This window comes from Gavialis gangeticus, unplaced genomic scaffold (genome assembly GCF_001723915.1).
Source record: "Gavialis gangeticus isolate Ggan-Ray unplaced genomic scaffold, GavGan_comp1, whole genome shotgun sequence".
NCBI classification, from domain to species: Eukaryota; Metazoa; Chordata; order Crocodylia; family Gavialidae; genus Gavialis; species Gavialis gangeticus.
In genome coordinates, this window is record NW_017728992.1 from 43,176,553 (window position 1) to 43,199,107 (window position 22,555).

At 43.5% G+C, this 22,555-nt stretch overlaps 1 protein-coding gene across 2 annotated transcripts in view; it reads left to right on the forward strand.

The window, feature by feature from the left end:
* Nucleotides 1-430: 430 nt before the first annotated feature.
* Nucleotides 431-22,555, forward strand: part of TNFRSF11A (TNF receptor superfamily member 11a) — a 53,466-nt gene continuing 31,341 nt past the window's right edge. Inside the window, exons 1-2 of one of the 2 annotated variants that reach the window (XM_019521693.1) lie at nt 431-879; nt 20,973-21,054. In XM_019521693.1, the coding sequence (XP_019377238.1) occupies nt 820-879; nt 20,973-21,054 (142 nt within the window). In that variant the 5' untranslated portion in view covers nt 431-819. The remainder of the gene's footprint in view (nt 880-20,972; nt 21,055-22,555) is intronic. The other variant, XM_019521684.1, reaches the window with a different exon arrangement.

The following is a 22,555-nucleotide window of genomic DNA, read 5'->3' on the forward strand; positions in this document are numbered from 1 at the left end:
CATTATATGGGGCCACATGAATGTACCCGGGGAAAAATGCGTCTCATTACGTTAGGTGAAGGTGTGTGTGGGGGGTATGCAGTTATGCTGTAGGTCAAGCAGGTGAGAAGTGATAATGGGGTGGACCCTCTGGGATATTTTTCTCAGAGCTGGGGCAGCAGGCAGGATGTTTTCCAGTCAAGAGAGATAAAGTGTTTATGGTAAATGCAATGGGTAGAAGCAGGACAGGAGACGGAAGTGGGAGGTAGTGGCTGGTGGCAGGAGCCACTGGGAAAGGTTAAAGCAAAATTACCAGAGGAGGCAGGTTAAGAGAGCAGATGGAAGTAGGGGGTAGCTGGAGACTGTGGGGTAGGCAGAGAGACACAAGGCAAAGAGGAGGTAGCCGGAGGCAGTAGGAGGAAAGTCACGCCAGGCGGTTGCAACTGGGGAGGGGTAGGACAACAGGGAGGGAGGTGGATGGGTTTGGTGAGGGAGAGCTAGGGAAAGCAGTTCCACGAACAGAAGGAGGGACATGGCCTGGTGACTAAACTCTCAGAAGGGGTGGAGAAAGGGAAGGGAGGGACAAGATGAGAGGGGGGGTGGGGAAAAAAACCTGCATGTCAAGTCTGAGGAAATGCTGTGAGAACTGCAGCCAGACCTAATTTTTTTTTTCTTCTCCCCTCGTGTAACTGAGAGGAAGGAAAGGAAGAAGGAGAAGTAACTTGCTCAAATGTGCCTCGTGCGGGGGCTGGGGCTTGGGGAGTTGGTGTGGAGGATCTAATTTCTACTCCAGTGGCAGCCGGAGGAGCAGCAAAGGGAGGCAGAGACCCACACCCAGACATGCCCATCTCAGCAGGCTGGTGGCTTGTTCTCCTCAGCCTTTTCACCACTGACAAACAGGTAAGGCTGGATTACTGAGCTGGTGTAGCACGGCATCAAGGTACAGAGTGAACTGTATGTGCAGGAGCTTGACTCTGTCTGCTCCAAAGAGACTGGCTTGTGGCATCTGGTGCTGGCTGTTCGCGAAGGAGGAAAGTGTAGCAGAAGTCTCCCTTGTTTTTTTTTTTCCCCTCTCAGCTTGGCTCCCTTGTTGTTTTTTTATGACTCGCCCTGTCTCTCTGACTCCTGCTTCTTTGAAAACAAACCGCCAAAAAACCCAAACCCCAAAGCATATCCAGAAGATCTGTAGGAAGGCAGCCCACTCATGCCCAGCGGAGGGTGTGAGAGACCAGAAAATATTTTCAGAAAGGTTGCTGAGAGATATATAATTTACATGTAGTTAAAGAAAAAAAATACCTCCACCCAACTAAAGGGAGCTCATTCAAAAGGAAAAGCTTAGTACTTGTCTCTAGTTTCTGTTGCACTGGGTTATGGTAACTAGACATGCAACAAACCTGGACCTGAGATGGTCATCCAGGCAGTTTCCCCCATACTGCAGGATCATTCCCCTACAATAGGTTGTCTTGTCTGGCAGAAATGCACAGTCCCCATTACTGTAGTGTCTGAGCACTTCTCTCCCTTGAAACCATTCACCCTCCCTGTACCCTTAAGAGACAGGTAGAGCTGCTAGTCCAGTTTTGCACAGAAAAATTCAGTGACTTGCCCAAGGTCTGGAAACAGATATCTGGCAGAACAGGAATTGAACCTGCACATCCTTGGACCCAGGTTAGCATGTGAGCCACTGGTGCCTTCCTCTCCGAGGGAGAGCTTTCATCACATCTGTAAGAGATCAAGCAGGACTTGAACCCATGACAACTTGCATATGGAACGTGATGCCTTTCGCTACTCAAAGTTATTGCTACAGTACTGTTTAATCAACATAGTTTTAAATATGCTCAATTCCTGGGCTTCCACTGAGAAAGTATCACACAGCCAAATACATCCGACTGTTTAGATGCCAGTGAGCTTTGCTGATACCAGAGAGATCAAAATGTTTCCCTAAATATCTTAAACTGACATAATTTAATGTTGTTATTCCTAGTTGCACCTCTGCACTGCTCTACATAATCCCTCTCCCTTCTCAGTGTTTAGATCTTCACAGTATGTTATTTGGACTTGCTGTAGCAGTCATGTAGCTAAGCTCTAACTACAGAATAACTTCCTTCAAAAGTCCATTTCTGCAGCATTGCACTCTGTTGCTCTCATCTTAAGTCCTTTTATTTGTCTATGTTGCCTTACTTTAAGCATAATGACATGCACTTGGTGTAGTGGTGATACCCAGCGTCCTGGCCCATGAAACAGGCTGCTGATGTACTAGGTGCAGCACATCCACAGAACAAAAAATGGCTTCTGCCTCAAAGAGCTGCTAGTGTAATGACTGAACACAGATCACCAAGGTAATCTGTGGCAGAGCATGAAACTGAATCCACATGTCCTCAGTCCCAGGCACTGAACAATCCTAGATACCCTTCAATCCACTCTAACATGAGATTGTTGGATATGCAGCCCAACACTTCACTGGCTTCTTTTCTTTCCCAAAACACATCTTTTTCAGGACTTCCTTCCTTGCTTTTCTGCCTTACCCTGCAGTTTGGCAAGCTGCATCTTACTCTGTTGTTTTCCAGCCATAACTTTTCACAGTCTTTTTTACGTAACTTTTCTGTCCTGACTGATCAGAGCTTTTCGCTATGTAAATCTTACTGATATTCCGTGTCCGTCTGCTCCAGATCAGGAACAAAGGCCTCTACCTCTCAGCCCCAAATTAATAAAACTTTTGGTGTTTACCTTATACTGCATAAAGTTCCTTTGTGCTATAGGTCCATCAGCCACACCATGCCATAGCCAAGGTGTTGATTATTGCTACACAAAGGGCAAAAGCTGTAATGTAGACAGGGCTTGGATTCTATAGTGCTCCATGTATTTAACATTTCCATCTGCTTTATGAAGCAGATTTTAACAGAAAAAACAATTTGATGGGTTAAAGGCTTGTTTGATACACTCCATAAATTTTTCAGTCTAGAGTGAATTACACTGTCCTGAGGGCACGGGGGAGAATGTTAACATTTTAAATTTCTGTGGTGTTTTCTTATGAATAACAGAAAGCCACTACGGACACGAATGTGTTAAGAATTTTAATCCCTTCAAATGAAGCAACATTCTTGCTTTTCACGAATCAGGGAAACGGGAACAGAGAATTTGTAATTTGACCTAGGTCACACAGAGAATGTGTGGCAGGGCTATGAGCAGAAGCCAGGCCCCTGTCTTCCAGTCTTCTGCTTCAGCCACAAGGCAGTCTCCAAGAGACTTGCTTTAGAGTAGTGTCAGAGCATACAGGATCTCAAATCCTGATGCATGATTATCTCTGTTAGTTTGTGGAATATACATACGTATTCCTTTTAATGGCTTGATAGTTAATTATAAAGAACACAAGTGCCTCATTTCAGACTGGGAGTAAAGACCCTTGACAATGGGTGCATCTACATGAGATGTTAAAAGGGCAGTAGACTAATTCTACTGTGCACTAGCAGAGCTGGCAAAAACCAGGATAATGTGCTAATGCACAGTAGAATTAGCATCACAAAAAAGTATGTACCAGCACTACTGCACAATAGTGCCAATTATGGCGCATTGAGTTAGTACCTAGAATTACAGGTACTAATCTTAATGTGCTGTAATTATGGCACATTAATAAATGTATAGACACACCCAATGCATCTTTTCCAGCTTGCAAAACAACTTCTTTAGAGTTTTTTTTACTTCTGTTGTATTGTCCACACAGTATCTGGCCCTGTAGGTAATCACATTTTGAAGACCTCAGATATCTTTAAAAATATCTTTGGTCAAAATGTAGACATCTCTCTTGGATTGCTTTGCAATAGCATTGAAGATATAAGAGCTATTTTGATATAAATTGGTTGTCAAAAATATACTTTTCAGGAAAGGTTATGGGGAAGGAATCAATAATATTTTAATTCCTTTCAGGTTTTCTCCAGAGGGTCCACAAAAAATCTGGAGCATATAATGTGGAGCATATGATGCTAAAACACTTTTTCGTTAATATGAAATGTAATTGTTGGCTATCTAGTGCGAGTATAGAGTAGTTTTCAGTTCATAATTTGAAGTGGGTTATTCATTTTGCACTTGCCTTAATGGCTGTAACCTGCCTGCTCCCAATAAAAGGTTAATCTCTCTTTCCAACACAACCAGGTAAACCACCCCTAAATTTCACAGGCTAATGAATACAAAACATTCTAGAAAATGTCAGTATGTTTCATAAATTTTAGCGATGGAAGCCAAGTTTTTGTTTGTGCTTTTTATTGTTGTTTCATGACTAGGGGTCTACCCAACTCGAGGAGGCAGCCAGCTGATTTTGCAGGCAGACTGTGAGGCCAGTGGCCATTTTGAGGTCTTATTGTGGCTGCCCGCCCCCCTGCCTTTGGCCAAGGGCCCTGGTGACCCTGCCCCTTGCCACTGATTGGTAAACAGCTCTTACAGCCAATCAGCAGTGAGGTGTCGGGTCAGCAGCCATCCTGAACTCCCCTTTGTGCTAGCAGTCCTCACCTTGCCCCCTGATAGGCTGTACGGCCCAGCTGCAGTGCTGTGAGGACTGCTGGCTCCCTCTGGGGAGCCAGATTTTATTTTCAGTAAGTTTTCTTTATTTTTTCCCCACGGATTGTGTGGACATTGCTTGCTTTCATGGGCAATGCCAGATTTCATGTTTTCCACAAAATTGCAATTTTGGTAGATTCCTATTCATGGTACATCCATTTGTAAGAAGGAAAAGTGTTAGTTGTAAGCAACAGTCATTCCAGTAAAGCCACTGCAGTGGTGCATCTACTGGTGTTGAACTAGTACTATTGTTCCCTAGATGGGAAGAGAAAAAATACTAAGTAGATACCTGTGCAAAATAGATTTTTGGTGATATAAAGCAAGGCTGAACATCCTTGTCACTTAAAAAATAGCGATGCCACCTGAATTAGTGCTTCAAAATTATTGGCAGAAGTCATGTTGGAGTCCTGTTGCTTTTCTTTGTTTGCTCCTTACAGGTTCCAGTCAGACACCAGGATCTCACTGTGCTAAATACCATATGAACACAAAACAAAAGTATAACCCGTGACTGGGGCTCTAGTTACATGAGTGCTGGCCATGCATGGGACAAATAGGTGATGACCTCTGCCCCAAAGAACTTGCAGTATGATGACTAAATGCAGAATCTCTCTGCTCCATGTGTGACACTTCTTTGAATATGCAACCCAAAACTGCATTGGCCTTTTTTTTAGACATGCATAATTTGCTGGAGACCAGGCAGATGAAAATAAGAAGGAAATAGAGACATTGGGCCATCTCACATAGTACCTAGGACAGGGCAGGCAATTATTTTGGGTGGAGGGCCGCTTACTGAGTTTTGGCAAGCCATCAAGGGCCACATGACAGGCAGCCAGGGGCAGATAAGTATTAATTTTTCTTAATTTTTTAGGGGCCCCATGGGCTGGATAGAATGGCCTGGTGGGCCAGATATGGCCCACGGGCTGCATTTTGCCCACCCCTGATCTAGGGTGATTGTTCTTTGTCTCCCTGAACTGACTTGTGGTCAGATACATGGGCCAGCATAGGATTCAGCAATGCTGTACCTCTGCTATTTCTAGTTTAATTGATATATTGATTTGTCAGGTGGAACTGGAGAAGAATCTCGGTACTACTGTTTACATTTCTGCTTAAAATGGTGTTGGCTCCATGGGAGAAATGTTTTTTCTGCAGTAGCTATTTAGAAGTGAAGCATTCAGATGGGGAGAAAAGCAAATATTTGCGTTTGATAAATACAGTATAAAAATGAGGAGCAGTTTAGATACCCTGCACTCTGGACTCTATGTAGGCTTTGCTTCCAATAATAAATTATTCTTCTAACAATACTTGGTGCTTTTATGGCTTGCCTAGGGTTGGGGAAAGTACAAAGTTCAAGGAGTCAAATGCTGCAGAACAAAGGAGGTTATTGGACTTAGCAACAGCTGAAAATGGCAGGGTGTGGTGGGACAAAGAGCCCTTTTCTCTGCAGAGTCTAGCAGGGCATAATACAGGTTCCCTCCAACTTCTTCTAAGTTGTTTCCAATTGTTGTGTAGTTTGCATGAAGGTTCAACAGCTAATGAATACTGGATTTTAGTTTTCTTTTAGTTCACTATTCTTCACATGAAGGAATTTTGCAATGTGCTTAGCACCAGTTCTGTAGGGCAGGGACTTGGCTTCCACTTATGTTTGTGTAGTGTGTAGAACATTGTGGTTGCAAACAAAACTAAATAGCAATTAATAATGTGATAGGACTGTATCTCTCTTGCTGAAGTAGATGGGAGTCTTGCCATGAGTTCCAGCTGGAGCAATCTGGACCCAGGAGGGGAATGGAATTTGACCCAGAACAAAGGCTATTTCTCTCCAGAGCCTAAACACATACTGCAGTTCCCAGCACGCCTCAAGTTTAGCCCTTATATTTGTCTAAGGAAGCTCTGTTTAGATACTACCAAGTATCTAATCCTTGAATCTAGCCTCTGATAACACTTGTAGCAGAAAGGCAGGCTCTCCTATTTTCTCTCCCTAGGATTTCTAAAAGGGGGCAATGTGGCAGGGGAAGAGATGTAAAAGAACTAAGGGTTGGAGATAGAATCAGGATTTGTTTGGCCCATGTCATGTGTGGTGAAACTGACTCATTAAGAATGTGTTCCAAAGGCCTTTGGAGCCCAGGAGAATCTTTCCATTGACTCGAATGACTGGTGGATCATGCCCTAAGTAAATAGGAAATGGTGAACATGGTTCTTAGCGGATGACTACAGGAGAGTAAAATGAAGAGTCAGGCCCAATCGTTTATTCCTCTACTCTTTTTATAGGCAGAAAGGTTAGGCACTGTGTGCTGGTAGCTGCTCTGATGGAGAAGTTGGAGATCCAGTCATGCAATTCTAATGCATGATCAGGTGATATAGTTCACTTGGAGGCAGGTTAGTTTGGATGCATGGAGAGCACATGTTGAATATGGCCATTTTCCAAAGGAGTTGGTGAGCCCCTTATATTAGCCTTGTTTTCTGCCCAGATAATTGTGAGCACAATGGAATCCACCAAAGCAGCACCAAGTGTTAACAGCCTGCTTCTCCTCAGACACATACAGCTTTAGTCTCCTCATGGGCTGGCTCCACTTGGGATTTGTGATTCTGCAAGTTTGACCTCATGCACACTAGACAACAAGAGGTGTGTTAATATAGGATGATGTACTCTGGCAGCATATTAAAGCAAAAATGTGCATGCTACTCTGCTGGCTATTATTTAATAGAATTTATCATCATTAGAAATGCTAAATACAGACAGCCAAAAAGCCCAAGGCTGAATTGATACAATCTTCACATGTTAGTCCAAGCTGCATAGATTGAACCAAGAAGCAATTGAACAGACATTCACTTGTGCTTCCAGAAATGTAGCCACATGCCTGCAGTGGCCCAGGCCAGGAGCCAGGGGACACTAAAGCATACCTCCCTGCTCTGCTTGAGCTGGCCACTTGGGCCAAGGCTAGCCTGCCAAACCTGCAAAGGGAAGAGGTTTGTGGGGCAGGTGCAAAACATCTTGAGATGCTAGAGCAAAGGCTCCCAACTAGCAGGCCACAGCCTGGTACCAGGCCATGAAGGGTTGGCTGCCGAGTTGTAGCACAAGCCTCCTGCTCGGAGCCTGTCCGCCCAGGGGAGTGGCTTCCACCGCCAGCAGGCACGCATTGGATTAAAGCTGGGGGACAGGGCAGCCCTGGGAGGGAGGGAGGCAGCCGGCTCCATGTGCCCTGTCCTGTTCTCATGCCGGTCTGCAGGAAAAAAAGGTTTGGGAACCACTGTGCTAGGGCAAGTACCCCCTAACTTCTGAAAATGTTAATAACTATCCCAACACTCAATTTTCCAGGGGATTTTATATTTACAGACTAATGTGTGCCATATGTTGGAAGAAGGCCGGTGTATATAAGGCCATGATGTGACAGATGTCTGATCTAGTGTGGCTGGGTTGTCACCTTTTACACCAGGGGTGCACAGCTCATGAATCTACCTGGGCTAGAGGTGATGTTGGCCAAAGCTAGGAGGGCTGAACCCAGTGCCACGCGAAGCATGGCACACCAAATTATCACTGAGGAATTAAATTTTGTAAACTGCACCAATTTTTTTGCCATAGTTTTGAGAGGAGGAAGAGGCAAGAGAGAGAGGAAAAGAGGGTGAGAGAGAGAGTTGGGGTACCCACGTACCCCCTGCCTGTGTCTCGTACCCCCAGGGGTATGTGTACCACAGGGTGAGAAACTCTGTGCTACAGAGCACAGTTGACTTGAATCTGAAAGGCATCCAAGACAGAAGTTCAATAGATCCATCTGGGTTTATCTTAAACCAGTTTTAGCCATTTCAAAAGCAATCTATGGGCATTTTTACATGTGCTTATGGTTGCGGCACTGGGTGACTTAATTAGTGAGCCACACTAATTAAAAGCACCTGCGCATCATGTGAAAAAATGGTGGCAGGGCACTTTGAACTAAAGCTCATTGGATGTGTTTTATTTCAAAGCATGCCGCAGCCATTTTGTCAGTGTGGAAACGTGTGTTGACGCTGACGCACATGACACATGAGGCTGCCAGAGCACATCAATTTCCATGCTCCAGCACGTCAGAGTCAGCTCTGTGCATGTGTAGGAGCCCTATGTGCACTGAACTTCTGTTGTGTTAAAGTTTTGAACTGATTTCTGATCACTTATACCAGTTTATGTGTAATTTCTGTCCTAGCCAAAGAGTTCCAGAACTTGCTGATAACTTTAACTTGAATGTGTGTGGCTTCTGGTCTTATATAATATATGAAATGAAGCTTTGCTTTGTAAAAAGCAAAACAAAACAACACATGCATTATCTATCCAAATAACACATTTTCTATGTCTGCTCATGGATTAGTCTTGTACAAAATAGATTTGTAAAACCAAAAGGGAAAATTATGATCATCTCTGGCACCCTCTATATCACAGATCCAAGAATCCCACTTAGCAGTTTTTTAATCAAAGCCATTAGTTTAGGTTAATTAAGTAAGCTAAAAAACAAAACAAAAAAACCCTCTGCTATACACAAAAAGCAATAGAGGCCTGTTACAGGTGGCACTCTTTTTCAGTGAACATCAAGGTACTGGGGATGTATTCATTTAATCCAAAATATATATTAACTTTTGAGCAGATGTTGTGACTCTGTGTAAAGAAGGAAGAATGAAAATACTGAGCTCACTTGTATTTTAATGAAATTTGCCTCTTCAGGCTTCTTTCACCTAAGCATATCATTACTCTTTTGTTCTGTCTGGCTACAGACTGTTGCCTTGTTTAACAGATATTTTTAAAAACTGGTTTTGGACAAATCATTTTTTTTCTGTAATACGCAGCAGCCTTAGTCATGAACCAGAACCCTATAGTACTAGGTGCTGCAGATCCAGGACAAAAATGATGCCTACCCTGAGGAGTTGACAACTTAAGTTGAGCTTGAATATTTTTTCTTGAATTGCTTAAAGGTAGTCTGGGTAGCAGTGGATAGGACAGTGGGCAGATGACACAGGATACCCATGTTCTTTTCACAGCTCTGCCCCAATATCATTCAACTATCCATGTTTCTGTATCCACTCTTGTATTTGCCTGTTTTGTCCTGACCTGCAGTGTAAGTAGGCTGTTTTTAGTGAACCTCATAATGGACGTGTTCTGTGTTACCGTAGAATAAAATAATAAATATTCTGACCCTAAGCAACTCAGTGCATGGAAATTAGATACACCACTTTATTTGTTGACACTTTTATTGTTGCACAGAAAATATCAATCGGTGGGTAAGTTTTTCGTCTTGCAAAAAACCTGGAGGAGAGCTATGCAACTTTCAAATTCAGTAAGCTTCTATATCTTGAAAGCTATTATCACTTTGATCTCATCTAACCTGCGTAGGTTCCTGTCAGCCCTTCACTCATCATTAGAGAATAGGATCGGTCAATGCCACCACTTCTCCTTCACGCAGCCTGAATAAGAAAAAATAACTCTCATGGGATTTGTCTGGTTCATGGTCCTTCCTGTTGGCAGAGTCCTGCCATTGGTCAAGCAATCTCTTTCAAGTGGAATTGGTCTTGGCTGTTTGTTAAACCAAACCCAGAGGAACCATTAAAGTATGCAGAACAGTTGCTAGGGAAGTAAACTTCCCTCCTCCCCCATGCATCTGTCTTCCCAGGTAAAAAGCATAAATGTTTTTAAAAGACCTTATAATTGGTTGACTTTATATTCTTTCCTGCCTCATTGGTTTTGGAGGTTGCAGGATCCAGAAAGTCTCCAAGGGTTATTTTCTGAGGCTGAAATAGCATTTGGTCTTCAGTCTGCCTTTGCCTTTTGCACTTCCCAACTACGTTTCACCATGTGATGGTGGTTATGTGATGTGGTTTACTGGTCACTGGAAAGTTGACATCACCAAAAACATTTCATTCACAACCTAAAAGAATTTGTGTTGAACTACAGACCTGGAAGTAAACAGATGAAGTTACCCATCTGCAGCTTGGGTGTTTTGCAGCTGAATTTGTTTTAGCAGTGAAGGACTGTGTTCACCAATCTGTATATGCAAGCTTATACATCTTTAGCCTATATCTTACACCCCTTTATAATCACAATACTGGGGAGGGGGAGAATGAGTTCTTTTTCAAATAACAACATTTATTTGTCTTATCGTATCATTGGACTAGGACCCCAAAGTACCAGGCCCTGTACAAACACAGAACAGAAAGATGCTCCTTGCCCCAAAGGTGGGTGGGGGTGATGGGTGGAAGGTGAACTGGAAAAGCCTAAGGAAAGAACAGCATGCCCTTTCCATTTCCAGAATCCTATTTCTGGCCTGAGGGGTTAATCAAGGGAAGTGGCCTCGGCAACAGACTAGGAAAGCTAAGGATATATTGTGCCATCTAGAATGACAGAGTTTTTTTCACTGATTTCACTTTGGGGCTTCATGATTTCAAACTTTATAGGCATAGTCCCCATCATTTGAGCACTAACCTAAACATTAAACAAAGCTGGCTTTGTCACCTTGGGGCAAGAAGTGCTAAAAATTTAGCCAGATCCTCAGAAGGACATCCCTGCTGAGCTCTTGGGACTTTTGCCCCTGCAGTGGACTCCACAGCCCTAAATTAGGCATCCCAGTTCTCTATACAGTGCATGGAAGAAGTTAAAAATGGACCTGTCAAGACCATAGGGTTAATCACTCTTGAACTAGCCACTCTTCTCAGGTGCTTTGCTGTGGCCTCTTGGGCTAGGTATGGACATACAAAACACCTGAGGCAGGATCAATCTAAGTTGCAACCTTAGATCGCAGTTTTCTGTAAGTGGTGTAGTTTAGATAGGTAGCGAACAGAACACATCTTCTCCCGTTGGTGGGGGGCAAACTTAGACTGGGTTCTGTGTTTTTTAAACCAGTCTATGTGTACCAAACTTCTGTTCTGTTACAGGTATAGACCAGCTTCCTATCACTGAGTGTGTAGACGAAACGGGGGCCCTAAATTGAAGTGGTGGGTTTTTAAAAGCTGCGGGGGGGAGGCTGGTGCTTCCCTCGGTGGCAGCAGTAGCCCCCCACCCAGGCTGCAGCTGCCCACAGGCACCTGGCTCAGGCGGTCCCAGGGGGCACCGGAGCTGCAGAGGGAAGCACCAGGCCCCCACGCAGCTCAGGCAGGCAGGCTCCAGGGTTGGAAGGGGGGAGGTCAGGCTCACCACTTTTCTTGGGTGGAGCCTGCTTTCCCAGGCTTCTGCCAGGCTGCCTGCAGGGCTTCCTGCAGAGCCTTGGAGCTGCGCAGAGCCTGATGCTTTGCTCTGCGGCTGGAGGGCCAGCAAGCTAAAACACCTGGGAGGAATTTTAGTTTGCTGCATCCCAAGTCATTTACGGTGCATTACACTGCCAAATTTCCTCCAACAGCTGAAATTAATGCGTAATATGCCACCAAGGCATGCAAACACCGACACCATTAAAGCAGTGCAAAAGCGTTTAGCCCGCTTTAAAGTATTGTGCACACATGCACCTTGTTTTGTCTACACATGGCCACTTATACCAGTAAAAGTGTAATGTCTGTACTTGGCATTGGGGTCCATAACATGAACTTTCTCCTGGAGTCACAAGCCAGGCCTTTCTCTCCAAACTGAGGTGGCAGTGGTTTTGGTGCTGTAGCCTATGTGTTAGCCTGTAGCACACTGGTTACAGCCCTCATCCAGGATATTTAAAATCTCCCTTCTGTTTGAGGGGATTTGAACCTATATCCATCAAGTCCTAGTAGAGTAGTCTGACCAGGGGGAAATGCAGGAGCACCATTAAAACTGCCTTGTGAAACTGTTCCACTTTACATGGAATAATTGGGTGCCTATACGCCTGCTCCAGCACATTTTAATTAGAACACATTGATGAGTCTGCTGGATTAGAACACTCCTAATTAGAATGATCCAGCATGCCACAGCGTCATGTGTATTAAACAGCCTGCATTTCAAAATGGCTGCAGGGGCATTTCAAGTAAAACTTGTTGAACAAGCTTTAGTTAAAGCACCCTTCCAGCCATTTTGAAATGTGGGACACTTAATACACGTGACATTGCAGCATTTTAATAAGAGTGACTGTCCCAAGGCTGCTCTAATTAAAACCATCTTCTCTCTCCCAGGCACTCCAGAGCATGTGTATAGACACCTATTATTCCTTGTGTCCTAGAATGGGAGGAAAAGGAGAGTGCTTCTTGCATTGTATAGTGGATGGGAGATCTCGAGTCCCCACTCCAGTGATTTTTTTTTTTCCTAAGTATTTTATATTAAGCAGCAAAGCAAGGTTTTCAGGATCTAAATTCTGGATGTGCATACGTGAAGGTGTACTGTTATGCAGAAGTGAGATGGCAAATTCTCTTTTTTTATGGTTACAACCCTAATACTGTTTGTGGTGGAGCGTAGAGCATTTTTCAAAAGGAATAAAAGAACTGTGAAGTGAAGCAAGCTGAACTTTTTTACACACAGCTTTTTTTTAAGTGTAAAATAATGAGGCACAATGTCATTTTAGCAAATGTATGTCAATATTGCAGTTTAAAACAATCCTACAATATAACTCAGAAAATTGGAACATTGCATTTTTATTTTTTTATAAAGAATATATTTAAAGATTTTGATACTGAAGTTACCTTTCATATCCAAATTTTCTTTATGTTTTCTTAAAATTAATTAAAGCACCTATTTAAAAATACTTGAAATTATGAGGAAACATCAACACAAAAACATTTTGACCCCCCCCCAGCAAGCATATTGTTTACTCCTAAAATCACTAAAAATACCATTTAAAAACAAAGGAATCCTTTTTAAGTCAAAGACTTTTGGCTTTTAACAAATTGTTAACAATCCAAGATACATCTGGTTTCATTCAGCTCAGTCAGCCAGCTGCATTAGTGATATGGCAGAAAGACTTAAGATACACACCATCTCCAAGTAGATTGGAGGGCTTTTTCTACATAAAGAAAGGGGTGTATTTTAAAGCGGGAAAATACTGCATAGCTAGTCCCAGTTGTAGAAACAGATGGTCAGTTTAAGAGGCTACCCAATGCAAGTCAGTGGTCTAACCTTGATCCTCCACTGATGTCATGGTGGAAAGACAGTGATTCTACTGCTCTTTGGTGCCTTGTCAAGGACTGAGGTGCTGACAATCCACTGGTTTCTCCTCTTTTTATTTATCTCTGTTAAAACTAAGCTCCTGCATTTGAATAGTACTTTGTCTGCTGTGCTAAATGGCACAAATGTGTGATTTGCTCTATATGATGTTGAGAAATGACAAGAAGACCCTGTTGTAGCAGATATGCCAAGTAAGAAAGTTTTGTTTTCAAATAGTCATTTTCTGACAATAACCGTACTTTAAGCTTCAGCTGTTGCAAACTAAAGTGTATCCCCACTACACAGTCCTCCTGGGACCTCAGATTCTGGACCAGAACTGACATGAAAAAAGCTTGGAAAACCCCAGGCTTGTTCTTCCAGTTTCTTTTTTTTAATTTTTTTAACTTTCAAAGGAGGGAGGCCCAGGCAACCCTATCCTTTCTGCTGTCTGCCTGAATATTCATTTGAGCGAGAAAGTAATTTTAGCTCCCATGACACACAACTTCTCCTGCCATCAGATTGCTCAACAAAAGCAAAAATAAATATTTCCTTAGGCCTGAGGACAGGAATCTGACTTCTGCTAGTTCCCCCTTTTAGAAGCACCTATGCATGTGTATTTTTTTCTAAGTCTGACTAACACAGCTGAGCTTTGTAGCTGTGATTCATTGATGCGCATATTTTAAAACTCCAAACACACTCTTGGTGAGCTTGGGCATGTTTTCTGTCCCCAGGAAGTCAATGGGACTATTCACAGGCTTAAAACTAAGCATGTGCTGAAGTGCTTTGCAAAAAAGCCAGACAAGGTTCTTTCGGTAAATCCAATATCTTACCCAAAGAACCTTGTCAACCTATGCCCTTAGACCAGGGGTTTTCAACTGGGGGTACTTGAGAAGGCCTCAGGGGCTACTCGGCAGTGGATGCCACTGCCACCACCATTTCCACTGCCAGTGGCACTTTTGCCACCCACGGTTTCACTGCCCCCCCTGCTGGAGGCCCCCCCCACCACAACCACCATTCGTTGGCCAGCCGCCAGGGACTCCTTCCTTCTTAATCAGCTCCTGGGGGTACACTGACCCAAAAAGGTTGAAAACCTCTGCCTTAGACTTACATGGCTACATGCTGAACCTTTGAAAAAAGTCAGGCACCTGGATTTCATAAAGTTGCGAGGGAAATTTTTCTTAATCATGTTTGTGCTCCCTCCATTGCATATAGTCAAATACATGGGGGAACAGAATTGAACAAGAGAGTTGAAATTTGTTTGATTGCAGCAAAATCCTTTCTAAAGGTATAATTGTAGGCTAAATCTTTATTTATTTATTCTACCAGTATATCTGATCATCATCAAATGTTAACTTTCCCATGTTCATGGGACTTAATGAAAAGAGGAGAGTAAGATGAGAAGAGGAGAGTAATTTATCTATTCATGTTTTTAGATTTATAGCCTGCCGATCTGAAAGGCTCATCTCTGTTTGAGTGAACTTCCAGTGAAGTTTGTTATTTTCCCTTTTATTCATATACACAGTATTTGTAAGATTGTGGGGGAAAGAACCTGTGGAAATATGACCCTTTCACATGGTATTATTAGGTTCACTGGGATTTATACAAGCCAGAATTATCTTTGTAAGGGAAGGAGGATTGTCCAAAAGTTAAGGTGTTGGTCTAGGACCAAAATTGTGGGTTCAATCCCCTGCTCTGCTTATATGGTTGTTGGCAAGTCACTTAGGCCATTCCTGTGCTGCCTGCCTGCTGAGGCTGAGTCCAAGAAGTAAACCCGTCCCATTTGCTTTGGGGGGATTTGGTGGCAGCTTACAAATATATCAGGGGAGAGCATCAGGGGCTAGGTGAACAACTATTCACCAAAGTGCCCCAGGGGAAAAACAGGAGCAAAGGTCATAAACTCCTAGAAGAAGGTTTCGGACTGGATAGAAGGAAAAACTTCTTCATGGTTCGCGTGACCAGATGCTGGAATAGACTCCCAGAGGGGGTGGTGCAGGAATCTACCCTGGAGATCTTCAAAAGGAGACTGGAAACACTCCTTGCTGGGGTGACTTGACCCCAGCAGTCTTTCCTGCCCAGAGCAGGGGGGTTGGACCCGATGATCTCACGAGGTCCCTTCCAGCCCTAAACTTCTGTGAATCTGCTTCTGTTCTGTGTGTGCCCAAACCTGGCAATTAGGTGGAGTAGATGGCTTGGTGGGGGGCAGGATCATAAGTACATGCCCCAGTGTTGTTCTCATGTGTGCTCTGTGGGCCTCTAAGCCAGAAGGTGGTAACATACAGAGGCTAGATCCAGCCTGTAGAGTCCGTGGGCCTGGCCCACAGATGTGGGGCTTTGGTTTGGGGGACTTAGGCTGCAGGCACTTTCTCTGTACCACTGTAGGAAGAAAGCACCAGCGGTGGGTGGGTCCTAATGCCCACTTCAGGTGGGTCATTCTGGCCTGCAGCCAGAAAAGTTTGCCTACTACAACTCTAAGCCATTGACACTGCCGGGCTTAGATGTCTCTAGAGCAGGAATAAGTGGTAGTCGTTGTCTTTAGTGGCAGTCCTGAACTCAGCAGGGATCTGATATAGACATGGCTCTTGTGGGTCTGAACCACAGTTCCTCTTCTGCAACGCAGTAGTGGTAATAGTGCTTCTGCCCTACCTTGCAATGGTGTTCAGGATAAATGTGTTCATAAGGGTGAGACACTCGGACATTGCACTGACTGGGGAGGTGGGAGGGAGGGTGGGGGTGGTCAATGGAAGTACCTTAAGTCTCTCCCCTCCTGGGGGTAGGGGGAAGATTCTGTCTAGTTTCATACTGAGATATAGTCCTGCAGTCCCTTGAATGAGGAGTTCTGTGACTTCACAGCCATTATGCACCATAGGAGTAATACCGTCATGAGTAGCGATGCAAGGTCAGCGCCCTCCCCTCCCCACCCGCCCAGTTTGAGTGTGAGTCCTACATATGGCTATCTCCATGGGAGAGAGCAGCTGCCTCTGCCCTGCATGCAAAATTCTTCCTAGTTTAAGATACTAAGATCCAAATGTGATCAAAAACACAAATTCCTGTCTCCCATATATTCTTTTACTACTACTTCTTTCTCTCACCTTAGCTGCCACGCTGTATATCTCTATCGGACACAAAACAGCTGCCCCTTCTACACCTTCCCCCCGGTTGCTAGGCTTGGACTCCATCGCAGTTCAGCATAAGAAATTTGGTTTGTTCGGTACCTGAACATCATTACTTTCATATCCCATATGCACTCTCAGTGCAGTAAGGGTAGGGAGGTTTTGTAAATAGTAGCTGCTTTATATAAGTGAAGTGATTCCACCGGAGGCAAAGACCGCTCATTGTTACAGGGTACACATTTATGCAGCTGTGTCTGAGGATATTTTGTAACAAAAGCCCTGCTTATATTGTAACAGGGGAAGTATAAAAGGATCTATAACAGGTAACCAAAGAACTAGCCCATTGTCCAGATTCCAAGCGTAAGAGGAACCACTGCAGGGCTGTCTGCATGTGGTCGGTCGCCTCTTCCACTCACACTGAGTTTAGGTTTTTCAAAAATGATTCCCAACCCTTTAGCTCTGTGTTCTAAAATAGATTTGCATATCCTTCCTTAAAATGAAGGACTTTGGCCTCGCTTAGCACTTCGGTAATGTTGTCTAAAGAGGAACTTCTAAATTGGAGCAAACAAGGAAGAAAAAACATTATTTTGTGCAAAAAGACAAATACCACAACCAGTCGCTTTGCCTTGTTCATTTTGCTTGGATTTCAAGATGGCTACAAATAAGAAATTGTTCATTTACAGGGCCTTTATCTGTTGTTTACTCTTTCCAGAAAGTCACAGTACTGTGCTACAGCTCTGGTAATAATTTACTGCGTGCTTCTATTTCTGTGAAGTCAGAAAGTCAGCATATCCCTCCAAGCACAGGGATGTTCAAATTTTGCCCATGTCACAGTGAAAAGCATCAACATTCATCCCTTGGGCTATCCCTCTCCTCTTCCACCCTGTTGCCACCCCCAGTGGTTCCTGGGACTAGCTATTTTCATATCAGTGGTGCACATGGTCCTGAATATTGACTACTTACATTCATTGGGAAGGATTCAGGGATCCATTATTAAGATTAAGCCTCTGTGGAAGCTTTTGTGATGACTTGCTGATTTGTACTGTTCTGGGAACCAGGACTCTGTCATGCCAGGCACTGCAAAAATGCAAATTAAAAAAAAAACAAAACAGTCTTTGCCCTAAAGAATTTACCATATAAAGCAAGAGACAACAAGTGATTATAGACACATGGATTAGGGGAAACAGGCAGGAACAAAAATGAGACAAAAGAGCTACACTTGCAGGGTTGGATCCTCCGTTTACCTCAGGATTGCTACAGCTATTATGAATTGCATTGGCACCAGGTAAACACTTAATAAAAAGACACAACCATCAAGCTCAGATTCTTCATCTAACTTGCACATAATCCGTCAGTGCAGACACTGAAATAATGAACCATGCTATAACTCAAAGCTGGAAGAAATGCATTTAGGAAGGATTTTAATTATGGGAAAATGCTGACTGGGCACAAGAGAGACGGAAGGAACTCTAAGTTGTGAGACCTGCCTGCATCCCCACCAGCTTTAGAGGTTGTGACGTGTAAGGATATAAAAAGTCTGGGAACAGAAAGGAACAAAAAGAACAAGTGGAGAGTAGGAGGAAACAAGAACAGACAAGTAAGTAGGGGAATGGAAACTGCTATGAATTTCACTTCAGCTGTGCCCATGGTGCTTGTATGAATTGAAAGCATCCTTTGACCTGCAGCAGAAATGTTACTGCACTCTTATCAAAGGAAAAGTCCAGGATTCTGTCAATAGTGTTTCATTTATTGTTAACCACTAAAAATGAAGGTTTGGGAAGTGTCTTAAGTAGTATAAAAGCAATAGTTAACAATGGCATGACTCTATTACTCACATCTGGCATAAGTAAGCTTGAGTTCTGTAAGTTATTCATTTGGAGACCTAATGGAAAATAAAGACAACTTTTGTGCATTTTGTCTCTTGTTACTGAGTGGATTTTAATGAATGCCAGACTTTTTTTTAAAATTTAATGTATATCATCTCTACAGCCAGAATTTACAATTCCAATGAGATCAACTTTGCAGGGCTCAGAGGGAGCTATAAAAATAACTTAAAATATCACCAATGAAGGTCCATCATTTTCTGGGACTCAGTCCCCATCTATACATACACTTAAGGCACAGACAGAAGTGACAATTTTCCCCTGATCTGGACTCTGAAAGTGCTCTATAGCCATGACCAAACAGAAGTGCATAACTGCAGAACACTTCAAAAGGACCCAATCCTGCAACAATCTGAACCCTCATTACACAAGGGTTCAGATAAAGGCACTCCAAAGCTGAGCACCCTCAGTAACTTGTATCTGCACACACTGGGAGCAAGGCTGAGCTGCCCTGCTTTCTGCACTGTTTTCAGAATGGGAGGAGGGAAAGGGAGTGGGGGGCTCTCATTCTGGGGGTTGCCCAGTCAATGCTGGAGGGTGGGACAGGTAGATTGGAGTCCCTCTGAGGTGCAGGGCTCTAACCCCCCCCCCCAGCACAGCTGGGGAACCCCCAGAACAAGCTTCCCTCCCCTGCCTTCTCCCCCCTCCCATCCAGACACAGCACCGGAGCTACGAGAGGAGGGGCAGAGTTGGGGAGAGGTGCAGCAGAGACACAACCTCTCTCCCTGGATTGACCTGAAATTGGAGTCCATCCTCCACTCTTCAGACCCAACAGCTAATGTCTGTTGGCTCAGGAGGATCAGTCTAACTCATGGTGCTCTAGCAAAGCACATGAGTTAGAACGGAGAGCTACATTTCTCTCTGAGTCTTTAGGATGTGATTAATCAGGTAATTATGTCTTAAGTTGTGACCCAGGCACATGTTCAATCAATGAATGCCATGATAAAACAAGGAATAAGCCACAAAGTTGTACCACAAAACATGTGGAATGACTTTGGCTTTTTTGTATCACACAACTAATTGAACATCTGGCCAGATCTGCACCTGTGCCTAAGAGCCCCATCAATTGATGGGACTCACAGCTGCAAGGGTGCACCACCTGCTGCGAGCCCCACAGCTGATGAGGCCCACAGTGCGGGCAGCATTCCATGCGGTGCCCCTGCTACAAGCCCCATCAGCTGTGGGGCTCTTAGCAGTGGGAGCTGGTGCAGGAGAAGCCCAGGGTCATGACCCCAGGTTCCCCATGCACTGGCAATAATGTGCGATTGGATTTGATGCTGGATCCCATAATTCCACCTTCTTCCATGCACATGTGGCATAGCAGGAAGCATGATTGCCTGGATCATGCATCAGACCCTATCACATCTTTACCTGAATGTCTAGAGGGGCCCTCAGTGTAAGGGCTGTGAGTCCTAGTGGGAAATTGGAAATTCTTTTTAAAAATTAAATCACTTGATTTTACTTCTGCCACATTTGCCAACTGTTGAATGCTAAACCTGTCATTGACCCACTATTAAATCTTCCCAGTGCTGGATCTTGAACTGGGGTTATTTTGATTTAGGGGAGAGAGGAAGTGATTCTGCCAAGCTAGTTATTTTTTAATGGTGGCTTCAAAAATTAAGGGACAGAAGAGCTGAAAGAGATGGGTTATTAGACAGGTCAAAAGTGCCTAATAAATTGCAGACCTGAGTTGTTTGTTCATCCCATGGCTATCACAGCTGTGGATGGGCAGATAGGGTGTCTATGCCAGTGTTTCCCAACCTTTTTCAGCCCAAAGCACACTTACATTAATAAAAATTTTCCACAGCACACCTGTTAAGGCACTCCCCTACTCCCCGCCACCCTGCATCCTCGTACCTATTGTAACTCATTACCATGGCAGAGTTCTGTGGCACGCCTGTTCATTTCGGATGACGCACTTTTGTGCCGTGGCACACTGATTGGGAAACACTGGTCTAGCCAAATGGTCTGGGGTGGGGGAGGAGCGTTTTAACTAGAGCGGTTCCCGGACTGCTGCTCTAATTAAAATGCCACAGTGTTACATGTATTAAGCATCCCACGTTTCAAAATGGCTTCAGGTTGCTTTAACTAAAGCTCGGCGAGTTTTATCTAGCGTGCCCCTGCAGCCATTTTGAAATGCAGGATGCTTAATACATGTGATACTGAGGCACACTTAAGCTTTCTAATTAGAGCATCAGAGCATGTGTATAGGGACCTATAGAGTCTGCTTTGAATTACTTAGTTGGTCTACCAAAAACTATTGAAGCTGAAAATACAATGGAACAAGTGCTGGGTAATTGTTTTCAGAGGTGCTGTATCAGGACAGTTTTTCTTCCACTTATAAAAATTTATTAAAAATTTATAAACTCTTGGTATACTGATGTTGATGTCCCTTTCTGTTCTGTTCTCCAGTTATCACTACAGATTGCTCTACCATGTGAAAGTGAACAATATTATGAGTATGCTGGAAGATGCTGCAGAAAGTGTGAGCCAGGTAAAAATATCAGTGCTTTTGTTTTGAGGAGTCAATACTTCTTTTAAAAAAATTGCACAAGGGGCTAGTAAGTCATTTTTCTTTTGTGACTCTTCAGTTTTATTTCTCCAGTTCCTAGCAAAGCTTATTTAAAGTATATGCTTAATCTCAAGCACAGCACTAGTGTTTAAGCAGTGAAGACTACATTTACAAGCTGCCTAACTGAAATAGCCAAACTGTGTACCTAGAAGCTATAGAAGCCAGTATGTGCCATGCTCGGACAAGCAGTGAGAACAACTCTAGCATCATCAAGCAATGCAATGACACTGCAGCTGTAAAAAGAACCACAGAACAGCTGGCTACCACATTGAACAATATAAAAAAGAAGAGATGGCTTTTAACCATAGAAGAATTGGATATGACCCACTTGAGCAGGCAAGCATGGAAAACCATTAGCCACCTTACAGGCAAAGGCACCAAAAAACAACATTGCCCTGTGTCAGCAAACTCCATCACAAAAATACTGTGCAGCAACAGTGAGTGCAGTAACCCAAGCAAGCCACACACACAAATGATTAGACATCTGACTCATGAACAATTTAAATCACCCTATGTAATCCTAATTTAATTGCCCCCATCTCTTACAAAAAGTTTGACACAGAAATTAAAGTGATCAAGACTGGCAAGGCTGCTGGACCAAATATTCCCAGACTTTGTTAGGAGGTTCGGAACCACAAGGAAAAGATGGCTTCAGAAATGCATGTATAAATGTCTAGAAAGTAAAGACTTCTAAAAATCTGAAGAAAAGCAGATTTCTACCCTGAAACCCAATAAACCACCAGAGGATCCAAAGAGCTACCAACCCATCTCACTACTCTGCATTACATACAAACTCAAGGAGTGCCTAATTCTGAACAGAAGAGAGAGCATTGTTGATCCCCAGCTCCCCCCCAAAAAGCTGGCATTTGGAAAAAATGATGTCATTGACTATATTACAAGTTATATTATTTGCATCTGACATAGAAAACAGTTTTGAAATGAAGTAGAAAACAGGTGCAGTCTTATCTGCCTCGTTCACCTGTGACTCTGTGTGGCATCAAGGCCTCATATATAAACTGCACTCTGTTACCTGACCCCAAGCTATGCACTTTAACCAGAACGTCATCTCCAGCAATTCATTCGAACTCACTACCAGCCAAGGAAAAAAAAAAAAAAAGCAGAATATGTACTCTGAAGAGTAGAATCCCTCAAGGGTCAGTGCTAGCACTAATACTTGTCAGTGTGTATACTAGGGCTGTGCAAAGCTTCGACTTAATATTCGATTTGACAAATATTCAACATATTTGACCTTGAAAAGTTAAAGTCGAGTCGAATAGCTGTCAAATTGAATACCGGAAGTTGAATATTAACAGCGCGAGTTGAATATTCGACAAGGGTCAAATATTTGACTTGCCTGTACTGGATTCCCTGTGGGGGAGAAAAAGAAAGGAAAGTAAGGGGAGGGAGGGGGAAAGTGGGAAGG